At 41.4% G+C, this 22,705-nt stretch overlaps 1 protein-coding gene across 3 annotated transcripts in view; it reads left to right on the forward strand.

Annotated features, from left to right (window-relative positions):
• The window catches only part of PTPRA (protein tyrosine phosphatase receptor type A), a 138,842-nt gene that overhangs the window by 97,813 nt on the left and 18,324 nt on the right, over nt 1-22,705 (forward strand). For 2 of the 3 annotated variants that reach the window (XM_053926189.1, XM_053926191.1), the window contains 5 exons: nt 898-971; nt 1,197-1,333; nt 13,917-14,007; nt 14,999-15,075; nt 22,024-22,060. In XM_053926189.1, the coding sequence (XP_053782164.1) occupies nt 898-971; nt 1,197-1,333; nt 13,917-14,007; nt 14,999-15,075; nt 22,024-22,060 (416 nt within the window). Of the gene's footprint in view, nt 1-897; nt 972-1,196; nt 1,334-9,484; nt 9,579-13,916; nt 14,008-14,998; nt 15,076-22,023; nt 22,061-22,705 lie in introns of all 3 variants that reach the window. The other variant, XM_045194541.3, reaches the window with a different exon arrangement.

Raw genomic sequence — 22,705 nt, forward strand, 5'->3', positions numbered from 1 at the left:
AAAGAAGCTATATTCTGTATTATTACTGATAGCTGTTTAAGATCTTCATATCTAGCCCTGTTGAAGTAACCCTTAAAAGTGCCCTGGTAGAGATTTTATGCTTAATAAAGGCCTACATTATTTCTCACTGGGGCTTTGTCCCCCAAACCCTGGAATGCTGAACTAAACCATGTAAGTTATATAGGGTTCCCCTTTCTGACTCTCAGGGTCTGCTAGATAATGCTACTCAAAAGCATGAAAGAGGAACCCACGGGAGAAAAGAGGGAAGTGTATTTGTTCTCTTCCTGCTCACGTTCCTGCCCTGACTAACTGGGTTTAACTCTGCCCTTATCTTTGGCTTAAGCTGTTCTGTGTGCTCCTTCTGTTCTTCTACAAGGATAAAGAAGGGGGAACCTTGTACATCCCTATAATTTGTCATATGTCTCCATCATTCTGCAGGAGACTTGAGGCCAGACCTGTGCCCATCCAGTCTGAAGTTCTGGGCTTTTCCCTGGTTGCACTGGGAAAATACCAGAATTTTTGTTTGATATGGATAGTTTTATCTATCCCACCTCCTGGATCCCCCCCCCACACACACACACTATGTTCTCCCCACTCATCCCTTTTTCACCTGGTATGGCTATGATCTCCAGTGAGTTCTGGAACTGGAGCTGCACAGAGCCACGAGCTAGAATATACTGGTGCTGTTACCTGGCTTGGATTCTAGTGTGCTGAGGGTGAGCAGGAGCACCATGGAATGGAGTTGTCTTAGCATGTGCAGGACCTGCCTCTAAAGGAGCCTGTTTATTTGGTAAAGGAAATTTAGAAAGGCTGAATTGATAAGTGGAAGTACAAAGCCAATGATTGGTCTCTTCTGCCTCTGTGCTTAGTTTTTCACTATGAACATTTTCTCATTAGGTTTAAGAAATACAAGCAAGCTGGGAGCCATTCCAATTCTTTCCGCTTATCCAATGGCCGCACTGAGGATGTGGGTAAGGAACCCTTTAAGGAACCTTTAATGGCATGGGGAACCTTCATGACGAAGAAAATCAAGAAATTAGGTATTTCCTTATCCTAATAGGAAAAATAAAAAAACTTGAAGGGAGCAGCCCTAGTTCTTGGAGGCTCAGTCCATGAATTAAGAGTCCCCAGTTTAGTCTCCAGAGAAGGGCTGCTTCCCAGGGCCCCTGACCAACGTTCCCCCTTGTGCACTGCAGAGCCACAGAGCATGCCACTTCTGGCCAGGTCCCCAAGCACCAACAGGAAGTATCCACCCCTGCCCGTGGACAAGCTGGAAGAGGAGATTAACCGGAGAATGGCTGATGACAATAAGCTCTTCAGAGAGGAATTCAATGTGAGTTCTTTGCTGAGACTGGTGTGTCAGCAGGGAGGAAAGCAGACCTAAGGTCTTGGGGGAGAAATCAGGTTTTTAATGGATTAAGAGATGAGAAAATTTTTACCAAGTTCATCTGACTTCTTTCCAAAGTGATTATGGACAGGAAATGAAGAAAGATTTGCCTCACCTCCCTTATCTACCCATCCATCTATCCATTCATCATCTCATCTGTTACATTGATTTAGTAAACACTTACTAAGCGTCTAATATGTGCTTGATGCCTGGGATTTGCTGGAGAGCAAAAACAGATCCAGTTCCTACACTCAAACTCACTATTCATAAACAAGAACAAAAATAATTAAGTTCAAGTAGTAATATAGGACATGAAGGACTGGTGCATAATAATAGGAGGCTGTATAAACAGGTGCCCTTTTAGAATCTGGAATAGGGATCCCAGAGTGTCTTAAGTAGACAAGGAGTAGTTCAGTGTGGAAAATGAAGACTTATCTCAGACTGCAGAATAAAAGTCTAATCTTGGGAATTTAGGTTTATATTTTGGAAAAGTGACTGGCTGCTATGTAGAGAATGGCCTTCAGGGAGAAGGAAGTTGATGCAGGAAATATAGTTAGGGCTGTAATAGCTGTTGATACCAGAGGTGCTGATAGATTGACATAAGGTGGTTATGATTAGGGAAAGGGGAATGGATTTGAGGACACAGAGAGACAGTTCCAGAATTGGCTGATTTATCAGCTTGGGCATTGGTAAACTCTCAGTCTCCTTCACACCTTCCAGCTTAACCACGTGTGTCAGCTTTGTCTCAGGCTGGCTCCCCTCTGATACCAAAATGTCTGTCCCATTTCTAGGCACATGGAAGTATTACAAGGTCCAGTGGACAAAGAATGACTGTTTCTTCCTGTTGTCTCCTTTTATCAGTGAGAAAATTTTACCAAAAATCTTCTGGAGACTTCCCTTGTCACATGCTTCCTTTTAAACCAATCATAAGCCAGGGATAAATAGGCTTACTACAACTGACTGAGACCAGTCCAGATTATTGGAGCTCTAGTAGCAGGGAGAAAAGGAGGGACAGTTATCAGGTGGGTAGGTCACCACTCATCTGCCTCACCACTGAAGGGTTTAGCGGAACAGACAGAGACGTGGTCAGATCTGCACTCTGAGAGTCACTAGCTACAATGTGGATTATAGATGGGGAGGGAGGCAAGAAGTGAAGCAAGAGTTAATGGAATGACTTGGACCCTTCTTTCTGGCTGTTGGAAAAAACCCACCATTTTTGCTCATTGTTGATTGAGAATGTGTATCTCATCCCACACGATGGCATCCCAGCCTTAGCAGCATAGCTGGATCTCTAATAGACACACTCTACTGTTTTACAGTCTGTAGTGCCAACTGCTCTGGGTAATGGGGTGTGTGACCCCATGCCCATATGTCTTTTTCTGTGAAATGAGATCTTTGTTTGAAGGTAATATTCACCGAGATGCCATGATAAGGCATTCCAGTAAATCCCTGGATGCAGGTGGTATTCTTAGAGGCATGGTAGGCAAATTCAGTAGATACTGTGGTGAGAGCCAATTGCTGTGCAGCCATGGCCATTATGTTCATGGGCTCTTTGGGCCAGCACTGAGACATTAAGGGAAAGGGCTGACCAGTATCTCCTTGGTCGTTAGCAATGAGTGCCCTCTGGTGAGCGCACACATGGAACATAAATATTTCCTATCTTTCTTGTTCCAGTTGTCTACTACCCAGGGATTGGTTTAGACCCTGACCACCAGTGAGATAGATAAGGGGTCCCCAACCTTCTGGCCACAGACTGATAACAAGTCCATGGCCTGTTAGGAATTGGGGTGCACAGCAGGAGAGCAGGAGTTGAGCAGCAAGCAAACAAAGCTTTGCTTGCATTACCACCCAAGCTCCCTGAGCTCCGCTGCCTGTCTCCCTCCCCAGCACCCCCGTCCATGGAAAAATTGTCTTTTACAAAACTGGTCCCTGGTGCCAAAAAGGTTGGGGACCACTGAGATAGATAGTGGGGTCCCTTGCTTGAGGTTCTGTTCACTGGAAGGATTTCTCTTTTATACCCATTCAGAGCCATCCTTTGAGCAGATTATCTCACAGCAGTCTGCCTCCAAATGGGCTAGCACGTCTCACAGAGCCATTTGTACGCTAGGCCAGTGTACAAATGGTTCTTTCTCAGTTAACCGTTGATACCGTTGGGAAGTCAGAGGTGTCTACTGAAGGGAGTGGGTGTGTGGCAAATATTCTGTACACATCACTTGCAGCTGGTGGTGGAATTCTGCTGGATATGTCCAAATTTATGGCTTAGTGAATCACATAATATTTAGTTTATGATGGGTAGTTGAAGTTGTTTGAATATCTAGTGTCCCGTGGTCAGGCTTACGTTCACTACCAGAATCCAGTGCTAAGCTAGGAACATCGTCTTGCTGACAGGATCATGGTCTTGTCCTCAGATCTTAAGGTTTTTCAGTATGATTCTCCTGCTCAACCTTAAGCAGACACTGAGGGCCCCATAGGCTCTACCAGTGCCAGTTTCTGTGTGACTGGGTCAGCTAGAGAGCCTTCTCTTTTCAGATCACTCAATAAATGGGTCAAAGCAGGACATCAGCCAGTGGTATATGCTGTCTCCAAAATCCAGAATGGGCCAACAAGCGTGACTCCTCCTCTGGGGGGGGGGTAGGGTGGGAGGGAAGCAGCAGCTTGTCCACAGGGGATATCCTGACATGTGCAAGCCTTTGACTTTGAGAAAACTTGGCTGAGGTGGCAGGCCACTATATTTTTATTTTTATGCCTAGCATGTACATCTAACCTACATAACATCCTGCCCTTCAAGTCCTCTCAGCTTGATGTCATCAGCATAGTTGTCGAGATGATGTCCTGTGAAAAAATGAGACAAAATCCCGATAAACCAGATCACAGCAGAGAAAGGTCCAAATGACATCACTGAAGTTGCTTCTGCCATGAGAAGGGGAAATTACTTCATGTAGGCTTCATGCTCCATAAAGGAAAAAAACAGGCATTGGCCTCATTAATAGTGCTATTCCAGGGACCAGGGGTAAAGTTAATCTATAGGAAGGAGAGTATATCTGGAAAAGCAACTTCAAATCCACAGCTCCACGTGATTCATGTGTTATAATCTACTGACATCTTAAAAATGGTCAGTCTTTTGGGCTAGTCTATTTAGTAGTATGCGTGGGGAGTAATAGGAAACATCAGAATAGCTAATACTAATAGTTATTGATCATTCACTTATGCTACCACTAAACTTGGACATGTAAGTGTATTATCATTATCCTGCAACTTTCAAAGCTTCTGTAGTACTTAGAATCTCTGTGACTCACCTAGGGACGTATCCTTTGGTAAAGAGAGATTACTGCTCCAGCAACTTGCATTTGCTCTTGCTGCTGTGTTAGTCCATATCCAAAGGGTTCAGGGACCAGTGTGGGTATTCTGCTTGCTGTAGATATCTGTTCCAGCCATTCATCGGGAAAATAGTTCCTAACGTGAGGCCAATTCAGGCCAAAACTCTTTGCATCAGCTGGCCTGCAAAAGCTCCACTCTAACTAGCATAAAATAGTGATATTCTGAATTAGTTAGCTCAAGGCCAGACCCAATATGGTGTATTTCCCTTTACCTGGTAAAGCTACCCTGGTAAATGGCTGCAGATCCTTAGGGGAAGATAAGGACGATGTTTCATGTTATATGAATGCTGTGGCAGGGTTCTTCCTTACATATGCCCATCAATGAAGGGTTCTGGGTCTGTAAACCGACTCAGGCCTGGGAGCAGGAGTGAAGGGGCACTTTCTCTAGTATGGCAGTCTAGTCAGGCCTCCTCAACTGACCTGGGCTGGCTTCCTCCCATTTTCATTACTGGGAGCTTCACAGTGAATTATCCACAACCAGAGATGTTTGAGCCCTGGTGACTGTGGCCTCTGAGGCCCCTTCCACCCCGCTAAGATTAGGACTCCCAATTTGAAGCCAGTCCCTTCCAGCAGCATCTCTCTCTGGTAAAGACAGCCAGGAAAGCACTTCGGAAAGATTCCAGTGCTGTCCTCACCAGTGTGCACCCTGCAGCAAGGCACTTGTCGATCTCATCAGGGACATGGTGAAGGTATCAGTAGGAAGGTTGAGCCCATCGGACCCCATGTAATACTGATCTCCTCTACTTTGTGCCAAGAACTTTCTGGCTTTTCATTGTTACCTAGCTGAATCTAGCATTCAGTACAGGTTTCCACTGGCCAGCCTAGCCCACCACTAGAACTATGGCCAGTTTCCTGAACTGTTACACTAACTCAGGAGTTTAGTTAACCATACCATAATTATACATTTGGCTTTATCCAAAAATTATGCTCTCCCTCCCTTTTTAAATGATTTTTGAAGATCCAGTTCATTGAATTTCTGCAGTTCTTTCTTTCAGCTCTTCGCTTTTCTACCTTGTTTATATATTTTACCCTCTGGATTGTGTTATGCTTGCATGGCTCATTATCCATCAGCAGGGAGAGCTGGGTTGTAGAGAAATTTTCATCACAAAGGCAAGATGCAGTAGAGAGATTTTTAGAAGTTGGCCTTCTCCAACAGCTCCGTTTCCTTGCAGCATCATTTCAGTCACTTCACGTAAGGCCCTTCACATGACCAGCCAAGGAAAGATGGGAATTTCATTGTCATTAACACTCAGCAGCCAGCAAAATTCTGAAACGTTAATGTTGGGTTCAACAAAATATGCAGCAAGTCATAGAAAGGCCCTGAGTTTTGTGTTGTTTGTGGAGATGAGCTTTTGATGTTGGAACTGGGCTTTTTCTTGTTTTGCTATCTACTATGGTCAAAAGTAATCCTACTGCTCTGTTTCAACAATTCTCATCTCCTTTCGTTGGGACTCTCCCACCCTTTACCACCGGCTGAAACACATTCCAGATGATCACAAGCAATAACTGAAGTTGTGCAGTTGTAAACTATGAGTGGCTTCCTCTTTCCCACCCTGAAAATTGACTGACAGTTCCTTTCTCTTTATCTGAACAGAGGAATCAAGGTTTACATCACCCACATTTCCCCCATCAGTCTGTCAGCTACAACCCACTCACTGATGCTAACTGCTAAGGCAGTTACAGTCCTTTATTTAAAAACCAGAGAAGTCAACTCAACTGAATTAAGCAAAACAACAGAACTGTCAACTGGGGAGACACTGGGGAAGCTGGCAGAACGGAGAGATAAGGTAGACAACCAGCCCTTAGAGCAGGCTCTGTTCGCTGGCTTTAGGGCCCTCTCAGGAAGCCTCTGCTTCTTTTGGGGTTTCAGAATCCTGACAGAGAATCCGTGTAGGGCAAGTGTGCCTGTGCTTGCATCGTCGGCCCTGTCGGGAAGGAGGCTGGGCAGTAACACACAGGGCAGACACACCAACCTGTGTCTGTTATCATAGAATAATACTTTTACTGTGATGACATGAGGAGGGCCTTTCTAAAAAGCAAAACACAAGATTCTGAAGCCAGAGTGGAATAGATTGAAAGATAGGAAATATATTTAAAATGTTAAGCAGCCCTATGACAAATGTCTCCATGAAAAAGCGGCCAACTGATAGAAGCTACTCACCACAGGTAGACAAAGAGTTTTCCATAATACATACACAGCATCTACAAACCTGTGAGGAAAAAGTGAACATTGCTGTAGCAAAATTGGCAATTCACAGAAGAACAACAAATGGTCTACGAACATGAAACAAAGCTCAACTCTATCTAGTGATCAGATTTAAAGTAATCATTATTTTGGGCCTGTCGGATATGAAAATTTTAAAAGATTAATATTAAGTTTGGAGAAAGGTATGAGGATACAGATACTGTTATACACGGTGGAAGGAGTTTAAATTGGCATAACGTTGGAAGGATGATTTTACAGTGTCAAGCAAGTTTTAAATGCTTACACTATCTGACCTAACTTCTGGGACTCTAACAGAAAACCAAATATGCATTTGTACATGGATGTTCATTACAGCATCATTTATAACAGCAAAGAAAATAAAATGAAAAGCAGATACCTATCAATAGCAGAATAGCTAAGTAATGTCTTGTATCCATTATGAAGTTCTGTCATTAAAATAAATGTGTTGACATAGAAAGATCTCTTAAGTGGTACTGTCAGTGGAGAAAACACATCACAGAGGACTATATGTGGTATAATACCCCCTTTAAAAAATGTGTATCTGTGTGTGACTGTTCACGTGTTTTTTAAAGTTTGGAAGAATACTGCGAAGTGTGAGCAATGGGCTACCTATAAAGGGAGGTAGAATATGGGAGAGACATGATAGGGAACTTCTTCTAAATTATTTGACTTTCTTTTACAACAGCATATTTTTTAAAACACTTAAAAGCAGAGGTTTTTAAAAACCATGGTAAAACTAACGGAGCTAAGCTTTAGGGTGGATATACAGCATGTGGAATGAAGAGTTGATGCCCCTAGCTTGAACTGTGCCAGGAGTCTTGTGGTCAGGTCTCTTTGAAAAAGAATAACACTGAATGGGAAGTTGTTTTGGCGAAAAACTGTACCATGAGGGTGAACAGCTGAAGGGACAGTAGGCATAGGACATGACAGCTGTTTTCAGATATTTCACAGGCTAGGAGAGAGTGTAACGTCTTTATGAAACCCCACCATGGTTGAAATTCCCATGAGATTGTTTTAGTCCTAGAATTATAAGCTGGAACTTTTTTATTGGCTAGCATTTGTTTTAGAAAGAAGCACTGAATTTTTTTTCAAAAGAAACACTTTCAAAAGCCACTTACTGAGATCCCTAAAGCATGTTCAAAGTTAAAAAGAAAAAAAGATAGAATGTAGCTCCTTAAAGGAAGGGGATAGGAGAGAGAAGAGAAAGAGAGAGGTAGAGCCAGTGAGATGGTTAAAATCGGTGCAGTACGAAGTGGGACACCCCATTGCTCAGGATCCTGCGTCTCTAGTAGAGACAGCTTCATTCTTGGGTTTCCAGATGAACAAGCATGTGTGTGTAGTCGATCTGGTGACAGAACTGTGTGTCATCGGAGTGAGGCAGAGGCAAAATAGCGTCTACATTGATGAGTTGTCTCTAAACAAATGAATTGGAGCCAAAGACCTATAGGAATTAGCAAGCGTTGTGTCAATGGCTTCAAATTCAACAGTCCAGGAAATTGGAGGTTCAGGATTCCCAAGGGGCAGAGAGAGCTCCAGCTGACATCTGAGTTTTACACTAGTCAGTACAAGGGAAATACAAAAGAAACTGTGTATTTGGGTATTGGCTTCTTCCAAATAAACTGTTCCAAGATTAGGTGAACTGCCTTGGAAGTTAGTATATTCCTTATCACAGCAGAATTTTCAGGCATTGGTAAATATTAGGTTGAGAGTTTTGTTTTCTTTTTAAAAGATTTTATTTATTTATTTTTAGAGAAGCACATGGAGGAAGAAAAGAGGGAGAGAAACATCAGTGTGTGGTTGCCTCTTGCATGACCCCTACTGGGGACCTGGCCTGCAACCCAGGCATATGCCCTAGACTGGGAATCGAACCGAACCAGCAACCCTTTGGTTCACAGGCCGGCACTTAATCCACCGAGCCACACCAGCCAGGGCTAGGTTGAGAGTATTTAAAAGGCAACTCAAACATAAAAGTGAATGAATGAGATTCAGTACAGTACTGAAGATCTTAGGCAGAATAGTGAGGCAAGAAAAGAAATGAAAGGAATTAAAGTTTGAAAAGGAGGAGAGAAAATGTGCATTTTTCACAGAATAGAATATTGTCCTCAAAGAAATTCAAAGTCTCATCAGATAAATTATTAGAATTAGTAAGTTATTTTAGGAAGCTCAATAGATACAAAAACAGCATTAAAAATTAATACATTTCTATACATAAGCCACAATCAGAATCTGTTGATAATTTTTTAATTTTAATAATTTTTAAAAGGTGGCTATTTACAGTAGCATTTAAAATGTTAAATACCTATGAATAAATTTAACAAAATATTTACAAATTCATTGGAGAAAATTATTAAAATGTTTGAAGACATTAAAAGAAAAAAGCCTAAATTAATGAAAGATGAGATCAATGGATTAAAAGGCTCAATATTGTAAAGATGTCAATTCTCCCCAAACTGATATGTAGATTCAATGCAATTCCAATAAAAATCCCAACAGGTTTTTTGTGGAACTTGACAAGCTGATTCTAAAATTTATATGGAGGAGAAAAGATTCAAGAATAGCCAAGACATTCCTGAAGAAGAAGAACAAGGTGAGGAGACCTGCCTTACCAGATATAAAGAGTTATTATAAAATCTAGCAATGAAGACAGTTGTGTATTGGCACTGGGATAGATGGATTGATCAATGGAATAAAATAGAGAGCTAAAAGCAGATTTATGTGTAAATGGAAGCCTATGAATGACAGAAATGCTGTTGTAGTTTTGGTGGGGGAAAGGATGGTCTTTACAATAAATAGTTCTGGGACAATTGGGTAATCCCATGGGAATAAATGAACTTGAATTCTTGTCTCATACCAAACACAAAAATCAATCCCAGTTAGTGTACATACTGAAATCTAAAAGACAAAATCGTGAAACGTAGAGATAATAATATAGGAAAATATAATCTCACAGTAGAAAAGGTTGGAGTCTTAAAATGTTGACAAAGGGAAAGATTAATTAACCTGACTACATTAAAATGCAAATTTTCTGTTTATAAGTAGATATAAAGAAAATGAAAGGATAGGCCACAAACTTGGCAAAAAAATGTTTGTAACACCACTGATGAAGAATGATTACCCAGAATATATAAACAACTCCTACAAATTAATAAGAAAACAAACAAGCAATCCAGTAGGGAAAAAATCGGGAAAATGCTTGCGAGGTAATTCACAAAAGAGGAAACCCTGTTGACCAGTAAACTATGGAAAGATGGTCAACATCATCAATAAATCAGAGAAATGTAAATTAAAGTGACATTTGATATATTCCAAATCTGACAATAGCAAATGTTGATGAGGATACAGAGCCACTGGGGAAGTGGTTCTCTGCTGATGGGAGGGTAAATCGGTACAACTACTTGGAAAACAATTGGGCCTTATCTGGTCAAGTTACAGATACTCATACCTAAAATGATTACATATATGCATGAGGACACACATGCCACTTAGTGCTCAGAGTAGGGCTGTTCACTGTAAACAACCCAAATATTCGTCAGTAGTAAAATGAATAAATAATGTTGGTATGGACTCCAAATGCAGTGCTACAAAGTAAAGTGAATGAACTCTGGCTGCATGGAACAACCTAGATGAATTGTCAGAGCATAATGTTTGGAGGAGGGGAACAAGTTGCCACTTGATTATGATTTAATTTTTATAAATAAAATAGACAACAAGAAAAAATATTGTTTAAGGATACAAGATATGTGGGATATAAATAAATTAAAGCAAGGCAATAATAATTACAAAATTCCAAGTTTACTTGTGAGAGACGGAGTAGTATATGACGAGGGAAGGGCCCAAAGAGAACTTCTGAATTAAATCATGTGAAGGATATATTTTCATTTTTATAAATACAAGAATTGAGAAACAGTTTTTAAAAAACTGATTTTTAAAAAAAGACTTAATACGTAGCCTTGCTTCCAGTAAAGGCTTATGCAAGGGACGAAATGGCTTTTGGCGCCACCTAGTGCTTGGAGAGAATACAACATCTATAGCTTTCTGATTCAGCGGCTGCTTCCTAGCTCTGTGGGCTAGGTTTTTCAGAGTAGAAACTGAAAGCAGTAGGATTCTCCTTGTTTTCGTCCCTGACGTAGGATCTTCATTCTGACCCTTTGTATGTAGCACCGTATTCTGTAGAGCAGGCCCTTTCTTTTCTCTTGTCAAACAATGGCTCCTGTTTCATCCTCACTTTCCTTTTAGGAGCCTTAGCGTGGCTGGAGACCTAGGTTTTTTTCATCGTGATTTGGGGAGCTAGGGATGCTGATAGGACTGTGAGGTGTGGTCATTATTATTACTGACCCTGGGGACTATTTTCAAGTCTTGTTGTCATGACCTTTGTTCTACATCATTTTAGACAGGGAATATACAGGGAAAGTAATGCCTCTGGATTAGTTGTGAGGGCTTTAAAAACTTGTATCTCATCCTGCCCTGCACCAGGGTGGAAACATGTGGAAATATAGTTGAATTGGGAAATTCCAGTCTTTTCTTTTTTAAGATTTTATTTATTTACTTATTTAGAGGGTAGGGAGGGAGAAAGAGGAGGAAAGAAGCATCGATCGGTTGCCTCTTGCACGCGCCCCAACAGGGAACTGGGCCCCCACAACCCAGCCATGTACCCTGACTGGGAATGGAACCAGTGACTCTTCACTTAGTGGGACAAAGCTCAACCAACTGAGCCACGCTGGTCAGGGGGGCCATTGCAATTTTAAGCAGTGTCTCTGTTCCATGTGCAAGAGTCCTGCTCAGGATACTCTTTTTTCCTTCTTATGAATCGGCAGCAAAAATTGCCTCTGTTAATAAAATGACATGCAGAACCTCCAGGGTTTTAACTCTGAAAGATAAATCCTGAGTAAGTGAAGGCAGATAGACTATGAGACCCTGACTCCCTGTATCTTAGGATCTATTATTTTAATTTCTCCTATCACTGTCTTGCTGATTCCCAGGAAGTATATTTGCTCCCTTCTTAGAGCTCTTGCTTTCATCTAGGAAAATTGGTTCCTTGTAGGCTGGAATTTCTTTTACTTAATCATAAATTTTTTTGATTATCAAAACCACAAACCTAAGAGTCATCTTTCATTCCTGTCTCTTTCTCTCCCCAATCTACATTCCCTTTATTCCATCTCTAAATCTGTTCATTCTGTCTCCAGAATATATCTCAAATGCATCTATTTCCTTGTACCATCATCATCTTTCCATGTTTCTGTTCTTACCTACCAGTCCATTTTCGATGTAGCAGCCAGAGTGATTCTTTAACATGAATATTGGATTGCAGTTTAAAAACCTTCAATGATTTCCTCATGCATTTAAAATAAAATTCTAGCTCCCTATTAAAGGACCTGTGTGGAAATGTGTGAATTAACCTTACCAAACTCATCTCCTCCCACTTCCTCTTGCCATCCCCACCAATCACACTTTCTACATAGCACATTCACCGACCTTTTACTTCTTCCCACAAGCCAAGACTTCTCCTGCCTCTGAATCACCACTGAAGCTGTTCACTATTTTCCATACTCATCCTTCCTCATAGAGATCCACCCTATAATGTAAATTTGGGTATACTTTCTCTAATAGCATTTTGTTCTTTCATTGCATTTATCATGGTGTTTAGTTTTATGTTCATTTCTTTTATTTGTTTAATGTCCGTCTTTCACCCACAAGTTTGTATTGTCTGTGAGAGCAAGAACTATGTATATGATTGATTCACCACTGTTTGCTCTGTATCTAGCCTGATATCTAACAGGTATGCAATATATATTTGTTGAAAGAATAAATGAAAATACATGAACCATAATTTCTTAACTCTTTCCCTACTGCTGAATAATAAGGTTGTTTTCAGTTTGGGGTCATTCTAAACAATGATGAAATAAATAATTTGAAGATAGAGATTTTTCTTTCTTTAGGCTAGATTCTCAGAAGTGGAGTTCCTAGATCAAAGAGTATGAATATTTTTAAGTCTCATAAAACATATTTCCAGATCACTTACTGGAAAGGTTTATAGGTTAGAATTTTAAACTGCTTCCCTTTTTGCTTGCTTAGTTTTGAATATGTGGAACGTATAAGAAGAAAACAGTTAAAATAATAAGGTTTAGCTTTCTACCCCTTTTTAAAATTAATTTATTAAATTCTTATTCTATGCCAGACATGAGATTATTTTATTTATTCCTTATGTGGCAGATATTAGCATCTCAATTTTACAGATGAGGAAACTTGGTCCTAGAAAGTTTAATAGATTTGCTCAATTTTAGATATTCTAGACTATCTCATGTCAAACCACTTATGCTTATCCACATACCTACTTAATATACATTTGCTTCAAAACTGCTGCATAGTCACTGTCAACTCACCCGAGTCCTCTTCTACCTAACTGCTGAATCCATGTAAACACCTGTCCTTGCTTCCTTGCCACATGTGCTAGAGGCTGGGCTGCCATGCCTGTTTGTCAGGGCCCTGAGAGAACCTGACTCAGCCATCCACCCAGAGCCCTCCTGCTTGGTTCACTTAGATGAATCTCATCCTTGTGTGATGGGCAGCATGAGGATAAAGGGCCCATACCTTCGGTTATGTCCCCACTCCTACTCACAGGGGTGGTCCATTTCGACCCAGCATTGTAACCGGTCCCTAACCACATAGTAATTGGATAAAGAGCATGCTGCATACTAATAGGAAGGCATCTTGCTCCCTGGGGATTCTTGGTGGTAAACTAAGAAACTTGCTGGCTCTTTAGAGGAGAGGTGCACTCTCTGTGTTAGGCTGTAAGTGTTCACTTGGGCCCATCTTTTTCCTTCAAGAAAACGTAGAACTTGCTGCCAGGTCGGGATTTGGTGTTGCAGTTTGCATGTTTGGTGTTTATCCCTGTTAGTAAATCCTCTAATTTCTCTTAACCTTTCAGGCTCTCCCTGCTTGTCCTATCCAAGCCACCTGCGAAGCTGCCTCCAAGGAGGAAAATAAGGAAAAAAATCGATATGTAAACATCTTGCCTTGTGAGTGTTTGTAGGGTTTCTTGGAATGTAAGCTGAAACTGCATCTCTAGCCAGTTTTGCTGACACTGGAAAGAATCTTGTGATTGATCACAGGAGGGTCAGTGAGGAGGGTAAGATCAGGCCTTCTGTCAAGCTGAAATTGCCTATATGGCTCCCAAGGCTATTCCAGGTGCTCACAGAATCAATTGGAGTGCTTAATCAGGTTTTTTGTAGCAGGCCTGAAGTTTCTAGGAGGTTAAGGGGAACTCAGACCAGAGAGGAAGTGGGTTGTTAGGGTTTTCTGTAGCACTTACTGCACTTACTGCGATGAAATTCCAGTACAATGTTCTCGCTTCATAACCTCTTCCCACAGTTAGCCATTACCAGTCAGTTGATCTGTAGCCAAATAACATTTTTCTAGGCCACTGGTCTCCAGAATGGGATATGCATAATCCAGTGAGATAAAAGAGCAAAATGTTTGAACTTTGCCTTAATTTTATAATGGCGTTTCTCACACACACACACACACCCCTCATTCTTTAAAAAACTTCTGGTTTTGGGGTGCGTAATATATTAGAGATCACTATTCTAGGCATTTGTAGATACTTACATCGTATTTGTATATGAATATGTGTATAATATATTTTTTAAAACATCGGTATATTATATACATTGTTCAGATCATTTTTCTTTTAATGATGTATATTGTCAGTTCATCTGTTGAGAAACAAAAGTTTTCACTTTCCTCTTTATCAACTGGTTACTATTCCATATTGTGGATATATCTGAATTTATTTAACTAGTCCCCTAATGATGGTTGAGATGTGTCCAAATTTTTGCTGTGACAAAGAGTGTTGCAACAGCATCTTTATACATATGTGCCGCTGTACCATAGGCACAAATGTCTTATCTGGCCCAGTTGTATCAGGACCACTGAGAAATAAAATTGGATTGAACTATTTTAATGTTAACTAATTAATATTTAAATATTAATTATTGGGTTTTTTTCTAGATGATCACTCTAGAGTCCATCTGACACCAGTTGAAGGAGTTCCAGATTCCGATTATATCAATGCTTCATTCATCAATGTAAGGAAGTCAAGCTTTTCTCATCATTACCTTGAATGACCATTGTGAAAGTCAGTGAATACTGTATTGAGCTTCTTCAGAAAACTAAGAACAAAAGCAGGCCTTGCAGTCTCTAGTAAAAGTAATGGAGAATAGGGTAAGAGTACCTGATACCAGCTACATCTGCTTCGACGTGTCTATCGTGCCCAAGGCTGAGGGAAGAACTGCAACTGGGGGGAAGTTTTTAGGGGTGATTTAGAGAATATTTATAGAGATGGTGTGAGAGACTAGAGTATGTTTTATAGAGCGTGGGGAAGAAGACAATAAAGAAAGAGTTTGAAAAGAAAACAGAGAGCGTGCACGCTAGCAAGAATAAGCCTGGCTACGGAAGTGGGATGCTTGAGAAGAATATTGATGGGATTTGTACACCCATGTTCATAGCAGTGTTAACTACAATAGCCAAAAGTAGAAGTCACCCAAGTGTCCACTAACAGATAAATGAATAAGCAAAATGTAGTCTAAACATGCCATGGAATATTACTTGGCCTTAAAAAGGAAGGAAATTCTGACATATGCTATAACATGAATGAAGACGTTACACTAAGTGAAATAAGCCAGTCACTAAAGGACAGATACTGTATCGTTCTACTTCCACGAGGTCCCTAAAGTAGCCAAATTCACATAAAGTAGAATGGTGGTTGTCAGGGGCTAGGGGGGTTGAGGAATAAGGAATTAGTGTTTAGTAGATACAGAGTTTCAGTCTAGAAAGGCGAGAAATATATGGAGATGGATGGTGGTAATGGTTGCCCAACAGTGTGAATAAACTTAATGCCACAAAACTCTATACACAGAAAGGGCTAAAATAGTCAGTTTTATGTTAAATGTATTTTACCACAATTTTTTTAAAAGATTACTGATGGAACGATTTCTTCCTCTGGGATTGGTGGTAAAGGAAGATATAGAATAGATAGAGATGGTTTGTAGATGTGGGTAAAGCAAGCAGAGGGAACTCGTCTGTTTTCTCTAAGAAGTAAAGTCATGGCTCTCTGCTAAAAGAAGGAGATGGGACTGTGACTTAGAATAATGAAAGTTTGGAATAGCTCCTGAGATCCATAAGAAAGTTGAAAGGGGAAGAAAAAGGCATGTCTAGCTGCAATGAGGGCCTACATAAAATGAAAATCATTAATGCATAGGGCCTTAGTTTTAAGATTTTCTCCAGCTATACCCCAGGCTTGGGGGCATGTAGAGAACATACGGTACTCAGACAAAGGGACTGGGCTTTGTCATTTGCTACTTCAAGTAGCCAAGGGCTTCAGGCTCAGTAGAGAAAGGAAGTGATGTTAGGAATGAGCTAATATGCTAGGAAAAGATGGTGGGGTCAAGGAACTAGAGGTCTTAAGAAAGTGGAAGAACAGGGTTGGGATAAGAAAAGAAGAAAGATGAAAGATCAAGAGGCTAGCCCTGACAGGTGTGGCTAAGTGGATTGGGCACCGGCTTGCGAACCAAAGGGTCACTGGTTCAATTCCTGGTCAGGGCACATGCCTGGGTTGTGGGCCAGGTCCCCAGTACAGGGCATGTGAGAGATAACCACACACTGATGCTTCTCTTCCTCTCTTTCTCCCTTGCCCTCTCTCTCAAAATAAATAAATAAAATCTTAAAAAAAAAAAAAAAGATGAAGAGGTTATGACAAAAATAAACCATCAGTTGGACTTCAGAAATGGAGCAGTTTGGGCATGTTTAACAATGATGGTCACATGTTTGCTGTTGGAAGGAAAGGAACCCCGGTAGAGAAATGATTGGTGTGGTAAAGAAAATGGAGAAAGGCTTGTAATCAGCTTGATTCCTAGGACTTAACATCAAGGATTATGATGAAAAGATTGAGGGGAACAAGTTGACTTTAATGTTGTGCAAGAGAGTATAGGAATAATCAGAATATTTTCTTCTGCAGGTAAGAGAATATTCAAGTAAAATTGGTCTAGACAGGCACATTTAGTTATTTCATAATCTGAAGGCAGATGTAGGCCACTTCTAGAGTTGGCTGATCCCATGACTCAGTGGCAGTCCTGAGAAACCAGGTGCTCCCATCTTTCTCCTTGGATATCTTCAGCCTGTTGGCACTGTCTCATTGTCACAAGATGTCTGCAGTATTTTCGAGCGTTCCTTGTAAACACAGTGAACAACACGGGAAGCACATTTCTGCATATGCTTTTCTCTTTATTAGGGAGCATCACCTTTCTCAGAAGCCTCCCAGTACACTGCTGTTCAGGGCCAGCAGACCACGATTATACCACATGCTATACCCTCTTTCTAGTCACTGGCAAGGGCTTTGAGAATTCTCATGATTCACCCCCATAGGGATAGGGAAGGGTCACCTTCCAAGCCAATGGAGGTAAATGTCCAAACAAAATTGTGGTGCTTTTCACTGCACCGCTACCACCCTCATGGCCATGTGTTGTGTGCAATGTGTCATGCTAGCCATGGTCACCAAGGTGCTAGGCAGGATCGGCTCCCAGGAACGGTGCCCATAGGTGTGCGTGGAATTCATGGACAACACTAGCCACTCCATCATCTGCAACGTGAAAGGCCCTGTGTGCAAGGGCAGCATACTCACCATATTGGAGTCAGAGCAAGATGCTCAGAAGCTGTGCTGAGTTTGTGCCTGGGTCCTGGATGTCTGAATAGACCACGTGACCCAAGGGGATGACATGCAACCATTAATAAAGCATTTATATTGTATGTAAAAGAGAATTATGATGATAGTGTCAAAGAAGAAAGGGGAGGAGTGGCTTTTGAGTTAGTAACTAGCAGTGTCTGTCATCATAACCAACTTGGCTCCTTCCCATGCTGAAATAGAGACAGACAAAAATTAGTTGGGTGTTAAGATTGGTAAGATTGGTCTATTCATGGTGATGTAGAGTAAGACCCTAGGAGCAAACAAGCCTCCTTTGGCCATGTTTAGTTGGTGCTCACAATAGGGCACCCTACAATGCCTTGATGGTTATTGGAGAGTTATTATTAGGTGATACGAGAGTTTAGAAGAAGAGAGTTAAATTGGGGGCACCTATGAATTCAGTAAAAATTGAAAAGGGGGAAAAAAGCATGTAGTTATCTACGAGTAAGAGTCAAGGATTAAAGAATATTTAGGTTCCACAGTTTATTAAACTCAGTCAACATTTTTTGAGCACCTACTGTGTACTCAGCACTGTGGGAAGGCACAGAGGTTACAGAGATAAGATAGGGTCCCCGGTGTGACGCACAGGTAGATTGTTTTCTGTAATGTACAATGTGTGTGATGGAGGTATGGCCAGGTTCTGTGGGACTCGGAGAAGGAAACATTGAGCCAAACTGGTGATCCAGTAGAGCTTAATATTGAAGGATAAGTCTGAATTCAAGAGAAGAAAGAAGGGCAGACACTTCAAAAGAAAAGGAGAAGCATGAGCAAAATAAGAGATTGGAAACAGCAGTCTCTGATTATACAGGTCCAAGAAGGGGAGTCATGGAGCATGAAGCTTGGGGAATTGGTAGGAACTCAGTCTTGGAAGGCATTGAATGTGAAGTATATCCATTAGGGTTCTTAGTTGCAGGCAAAGGAATCACTTTTTGTCTACTCTTTTAAGCAGGAAGGAGTTTATTAGAAGATAATTGGGTAGCTTTTAAAATTTGTGGGAGAGCCAATGAACCAAGGTAAGGTTCTGCTCAGTGAAGGACAGAGCAGTCGTAGATGTACCCAACTACCCCATGGGACTCTCGTAGTGAAACTTCTGCACAAGGACTATAGAAGAACTGGGCGCTTCTGCCATGCTTGCCCACAGATCAAGTCTTCCTCGCACAGTCACTATCTCACGTTGCTGACTTCTACCCCAGGCCTTGTGTGGGAGCATCTGCTAGGAAGAAGCTAGGACTGTGCAAACCTGGGTTGTAAGGGGGCAGTCTAGGGAATTTAGCTTTTAGTTTCTTAGCCTGTGTCATAAGAAAGGTATAATAGCAGTGGGTGGGACTGGGTGCTGAGTGAGCTACCTTATAGTATCTGTAAACTTTCAGTACAGTCAAGGGTTTTGATTAATTCTCTGGGCAATAGGGTAAAATCAAAAGGTATTAAAGACAAGAAGTGACACGGTCACATTTGTATATTGGTCACTCAGGTTACCATGTGCAGCATAGATTTAGGGGGGCCAACTGAGGGTTGTTAAAGTAGCAGGTTACAGATGATGAGGGCCTGTGGAAAGGTTGAAGAGGAAGCAACAAAGTAGAAACTACTTTGGAGATAGAATTTAACAGGACTTGGTGGTTAATTGTATATTTGAGAGAGTGGAGCATATAAGGACTAGGATGATCCATGTGGATGTACCCAGCATACAGTTAGTCATATTGATTTGGAGCTCAGAGGAGATATTCCAAAGCCATGGTCTTGGAAGTCATTAGAGCGAGAAGATTCGGCCCTGGGACCCACCAGCCTCTGCCAGGCACATTGAGCAGAAGGCAGTCTGGAGTGGAATAATGGAAACTGGGAGAGAAGAGCATCTCAGAAGGCAGAGTAAAGCATGGCGAAGCGTTTGGTGGTCAGCAGGGTTCAGTACAAATGAGAGATCTGGTGAGAAAGCAGGAGATGTGCTTTGGGCTGGAGTATAGGGGCAGACAGTGTCCTTTGCTAAAGTAAATCAAGGCCACTTGTCATAGGCTGCCAGTTAACTTACCAAACGCTTTTTCTCCCCCCCTTCATTGAAGTATAGTTTTTATAACAAAAATTTGTCTATTTAAAGTGTAGAATTGAGTTTTTATTGAGTTTACCAAGTTATGCTGCCATCACCCCTAGTTGTTTTTAAATTTTTTAATAGCTTTATTGAGATATAACTCTCATACCATAATTTTCACCCATTTAAAGTTCACAGTTCAGTGGCCAGTATATTCACAGATATAAGATATATGTAGCCATCACAGAGAGCTGCGATCACAGATGGGTCTTGAGGGGAAGCGGTACCGGACACCACAGAGTGGTGAGCTAACAGTCAATAGAACCGGGACCTGTGGTTTGGGGAACACGAAGATCTGAAAGTGAACCTGACATTGGTCACAGGAGGAAACAGCAGGCAGTGGCACAGTTGGCAAGTGGGCTTCCAGCCTGGAGTCTTAGAAGGAACTGATTTTCTCACTCACCTTTAGATGTTTAAGAGTGTATAGGGTCTCTAGAAGTGTTTTTTGTTGTTGTTTTTTAAACTGGTAGGAAGGTAGTTACCATCCAGAGTCAGCTGGGATTTGACTTTCAGAATTCAGAAACATCTCAGGAACCGGGGGACCACATTTATTTCATCAACATAACACGAGGAAGATCAGTAGTTTTGCTTCATTCTGGTTATATGTAATGGGTTAAGCAGTGTTGCCATAGCATGTAGGTATGCTTTCATGGTACATAGGGCACACTCCTGGTAAAGATGGGGTAGGAGGCACTTTGGGGCTGGGCTTTCCACTGTGCCTTCAATCTATTTATGGCCCTCAATCTATTCGGGTGAGAACTGCAGTGACTTCTCGTGGAGCATGGATATGGTATGCTTAACATACTCCAAGAACTTCTCAGTTTTAATTACAAGTTTAATACTAAAGCAGAATGCAGCATCCTGAATTAAGGCCTTCTCAGTTTCCATCTTGTAATGATTAAAAACATTAGAACTTAAAACTGAAGTTACAACAGGCTTCCTGTTGTTGACTCTTAAGTATGTCCATCTCGAGGCATAAAGCTTTCTGTTTCTGTACCAGGAGGTGGCCCTGCCCTGCTCTGGTTTAAACTGGAATAGGAAGTGTCTCCTGAAACCCATGCCACCTCCTTTATTCTGCCACTGCCTTGCAGACTTGTCTTTCACATCATCACTTTGGTGTGACCTGGTGTCCCATTCATGAAACTACTGCTCGTTGCCCATCTTACTGTTGTTTGAAAGGCAATGGGTAATTAACAGTCCTTAAACCAAATAGTTTTTCACTTACCTGGGACTTCTCAAGTGAGCACAACATTGAAACAATGAGGTTGAAAAGATGTATAACTGAAATAATAAACACTAAAAGGGAAGGTATGCCTATTGTCAGTTTTTCAGAGGCTCCTTATCGATATCCCCAAGCTCCTGTGCTGCTTCTCACTGCTTTTAATGGAGAACCCAGAATGCTAGGAGCTGGCCCACCATACCCACAGATTATTCCTACTAAGTTTCTGCACCAGAGTAAAGCAGCATCAATAAAATACCGTATTTTGCCATGCATAATGTACACTTTTTGCCCAGACTTTTGAGGGGAAAATAAGGATGTGCATTATACATGGAACCAGCGCTAAAATGTGGGTGCACATTATACATGGGGAGTGCATCATGTGTGGCAAAATACACTAACACTGTTTCCTCCCTAGTGTGGGCCCAGCTTCATGCATGGAACCACCACATATGCTTCTTCCTTGGAAGGTTCTTACTCATTAACACTAAGCCCCAGATTGGCAGGCTCTGAGAAAACATCAAAAACAGGGTCTAGCCTAGAAATTGGTATTTGGATATTCTTTTTTTTTTTTTAAGATTTATTTATTTGTACAGAGGGGAAGGAAGAGAGGGAGAGAAACATCAATGTGTGGTTGCCTCTCACGTGCCCCCCACTGGGACCTGGCCCACAACCCAGGCATGTGCCCCAGGCTGGGAATTGAACTCTTTGGTTTGCAGGCCGGCGCTCAATCCACTGAGCCACACCAGTCGGGGCTGGGTATTCTTCATTAATAATTTACTTTGACAAGACTACCTAGACCGTGTAATCTCTGTAATCTTTGATTCCTGCTATCTAAAACTAATCTCTCGGAAATTTCCAGAATGGAAATTCTTGTTAATTGCCTGGACCTCTTCACAAGGGAGGTTTTGTTAACTGATTGGGAGTCTGGAGAATTTCATTTCCAATCCATTTTTGGTTTTCACTTTCTTTTCTTCCTCACTCTCCCCTCCCGCCAGGGCTACCAAGAAAAAAACAAATTCATTGCTGCACAAGGTAAAGTAGTGATAATTTTTTACTCTCAGATTTATCCATAAGCTCATAGTGGATTTGGGTTATTTCTTTCAAATGCTGAATAGATTAGTCAGAATGCAGTACCCTTCTATAATGATTACCACCTGGAAAAAAAATGTAATCTACCTTGCAAGTTTATAACTAAGGGCCATGATCTTGATGACTTATATCTAGGGTTTTTTTTTTAAAGTAGTCCTTTTGTAAGTGTGTATAAAAAGACTGGAGAAAGCTATGCACGTGCATGGTGTAATGAGGCCTTCTTGTCTTAAGGCCGCTTGGGGACGTTAGATTCTAGCCAGGCTGCTTGGAATTTGAATTTTTAATTAGTCTCCAGAGAGGATTGGCCTCCTCACAGGGCCCATGCTGGCTCTTTTTCTCCCCCCAGCTCACGGGGTTGAATTCCACTTATATTCATAGATGAGTGGTCTAGGCACCCTCAGAGCAGGGACCCAGTGCGTGGACCTGCACATGCTCTGTACGCATTTCCGCAGCCTACTTGGCTAACATTTCCTCACCCTTGGGATTGTAGCTAAAATATTTTCATGTTTGCAGCATTCAAAAGTAATTGATGTAGTTATGATCCATGTGAGCCCATTTATTTAGTCACTCAACAAATATTTATTGACC

This window comes from Desmodus rotundus, chromosome 6 (genome assembly GCF_022682495.2).
Source record: "Desmodus rotundus isolate HL8 chromosome 6, HLdesRot8A.1, whole genome shotgun sequence".
NCBI lineage: Eukaryota > Metazoa > Chordata > Mammalia > Chiroptera > Phyllostomidae > Desmodus > Desmodus rotundus.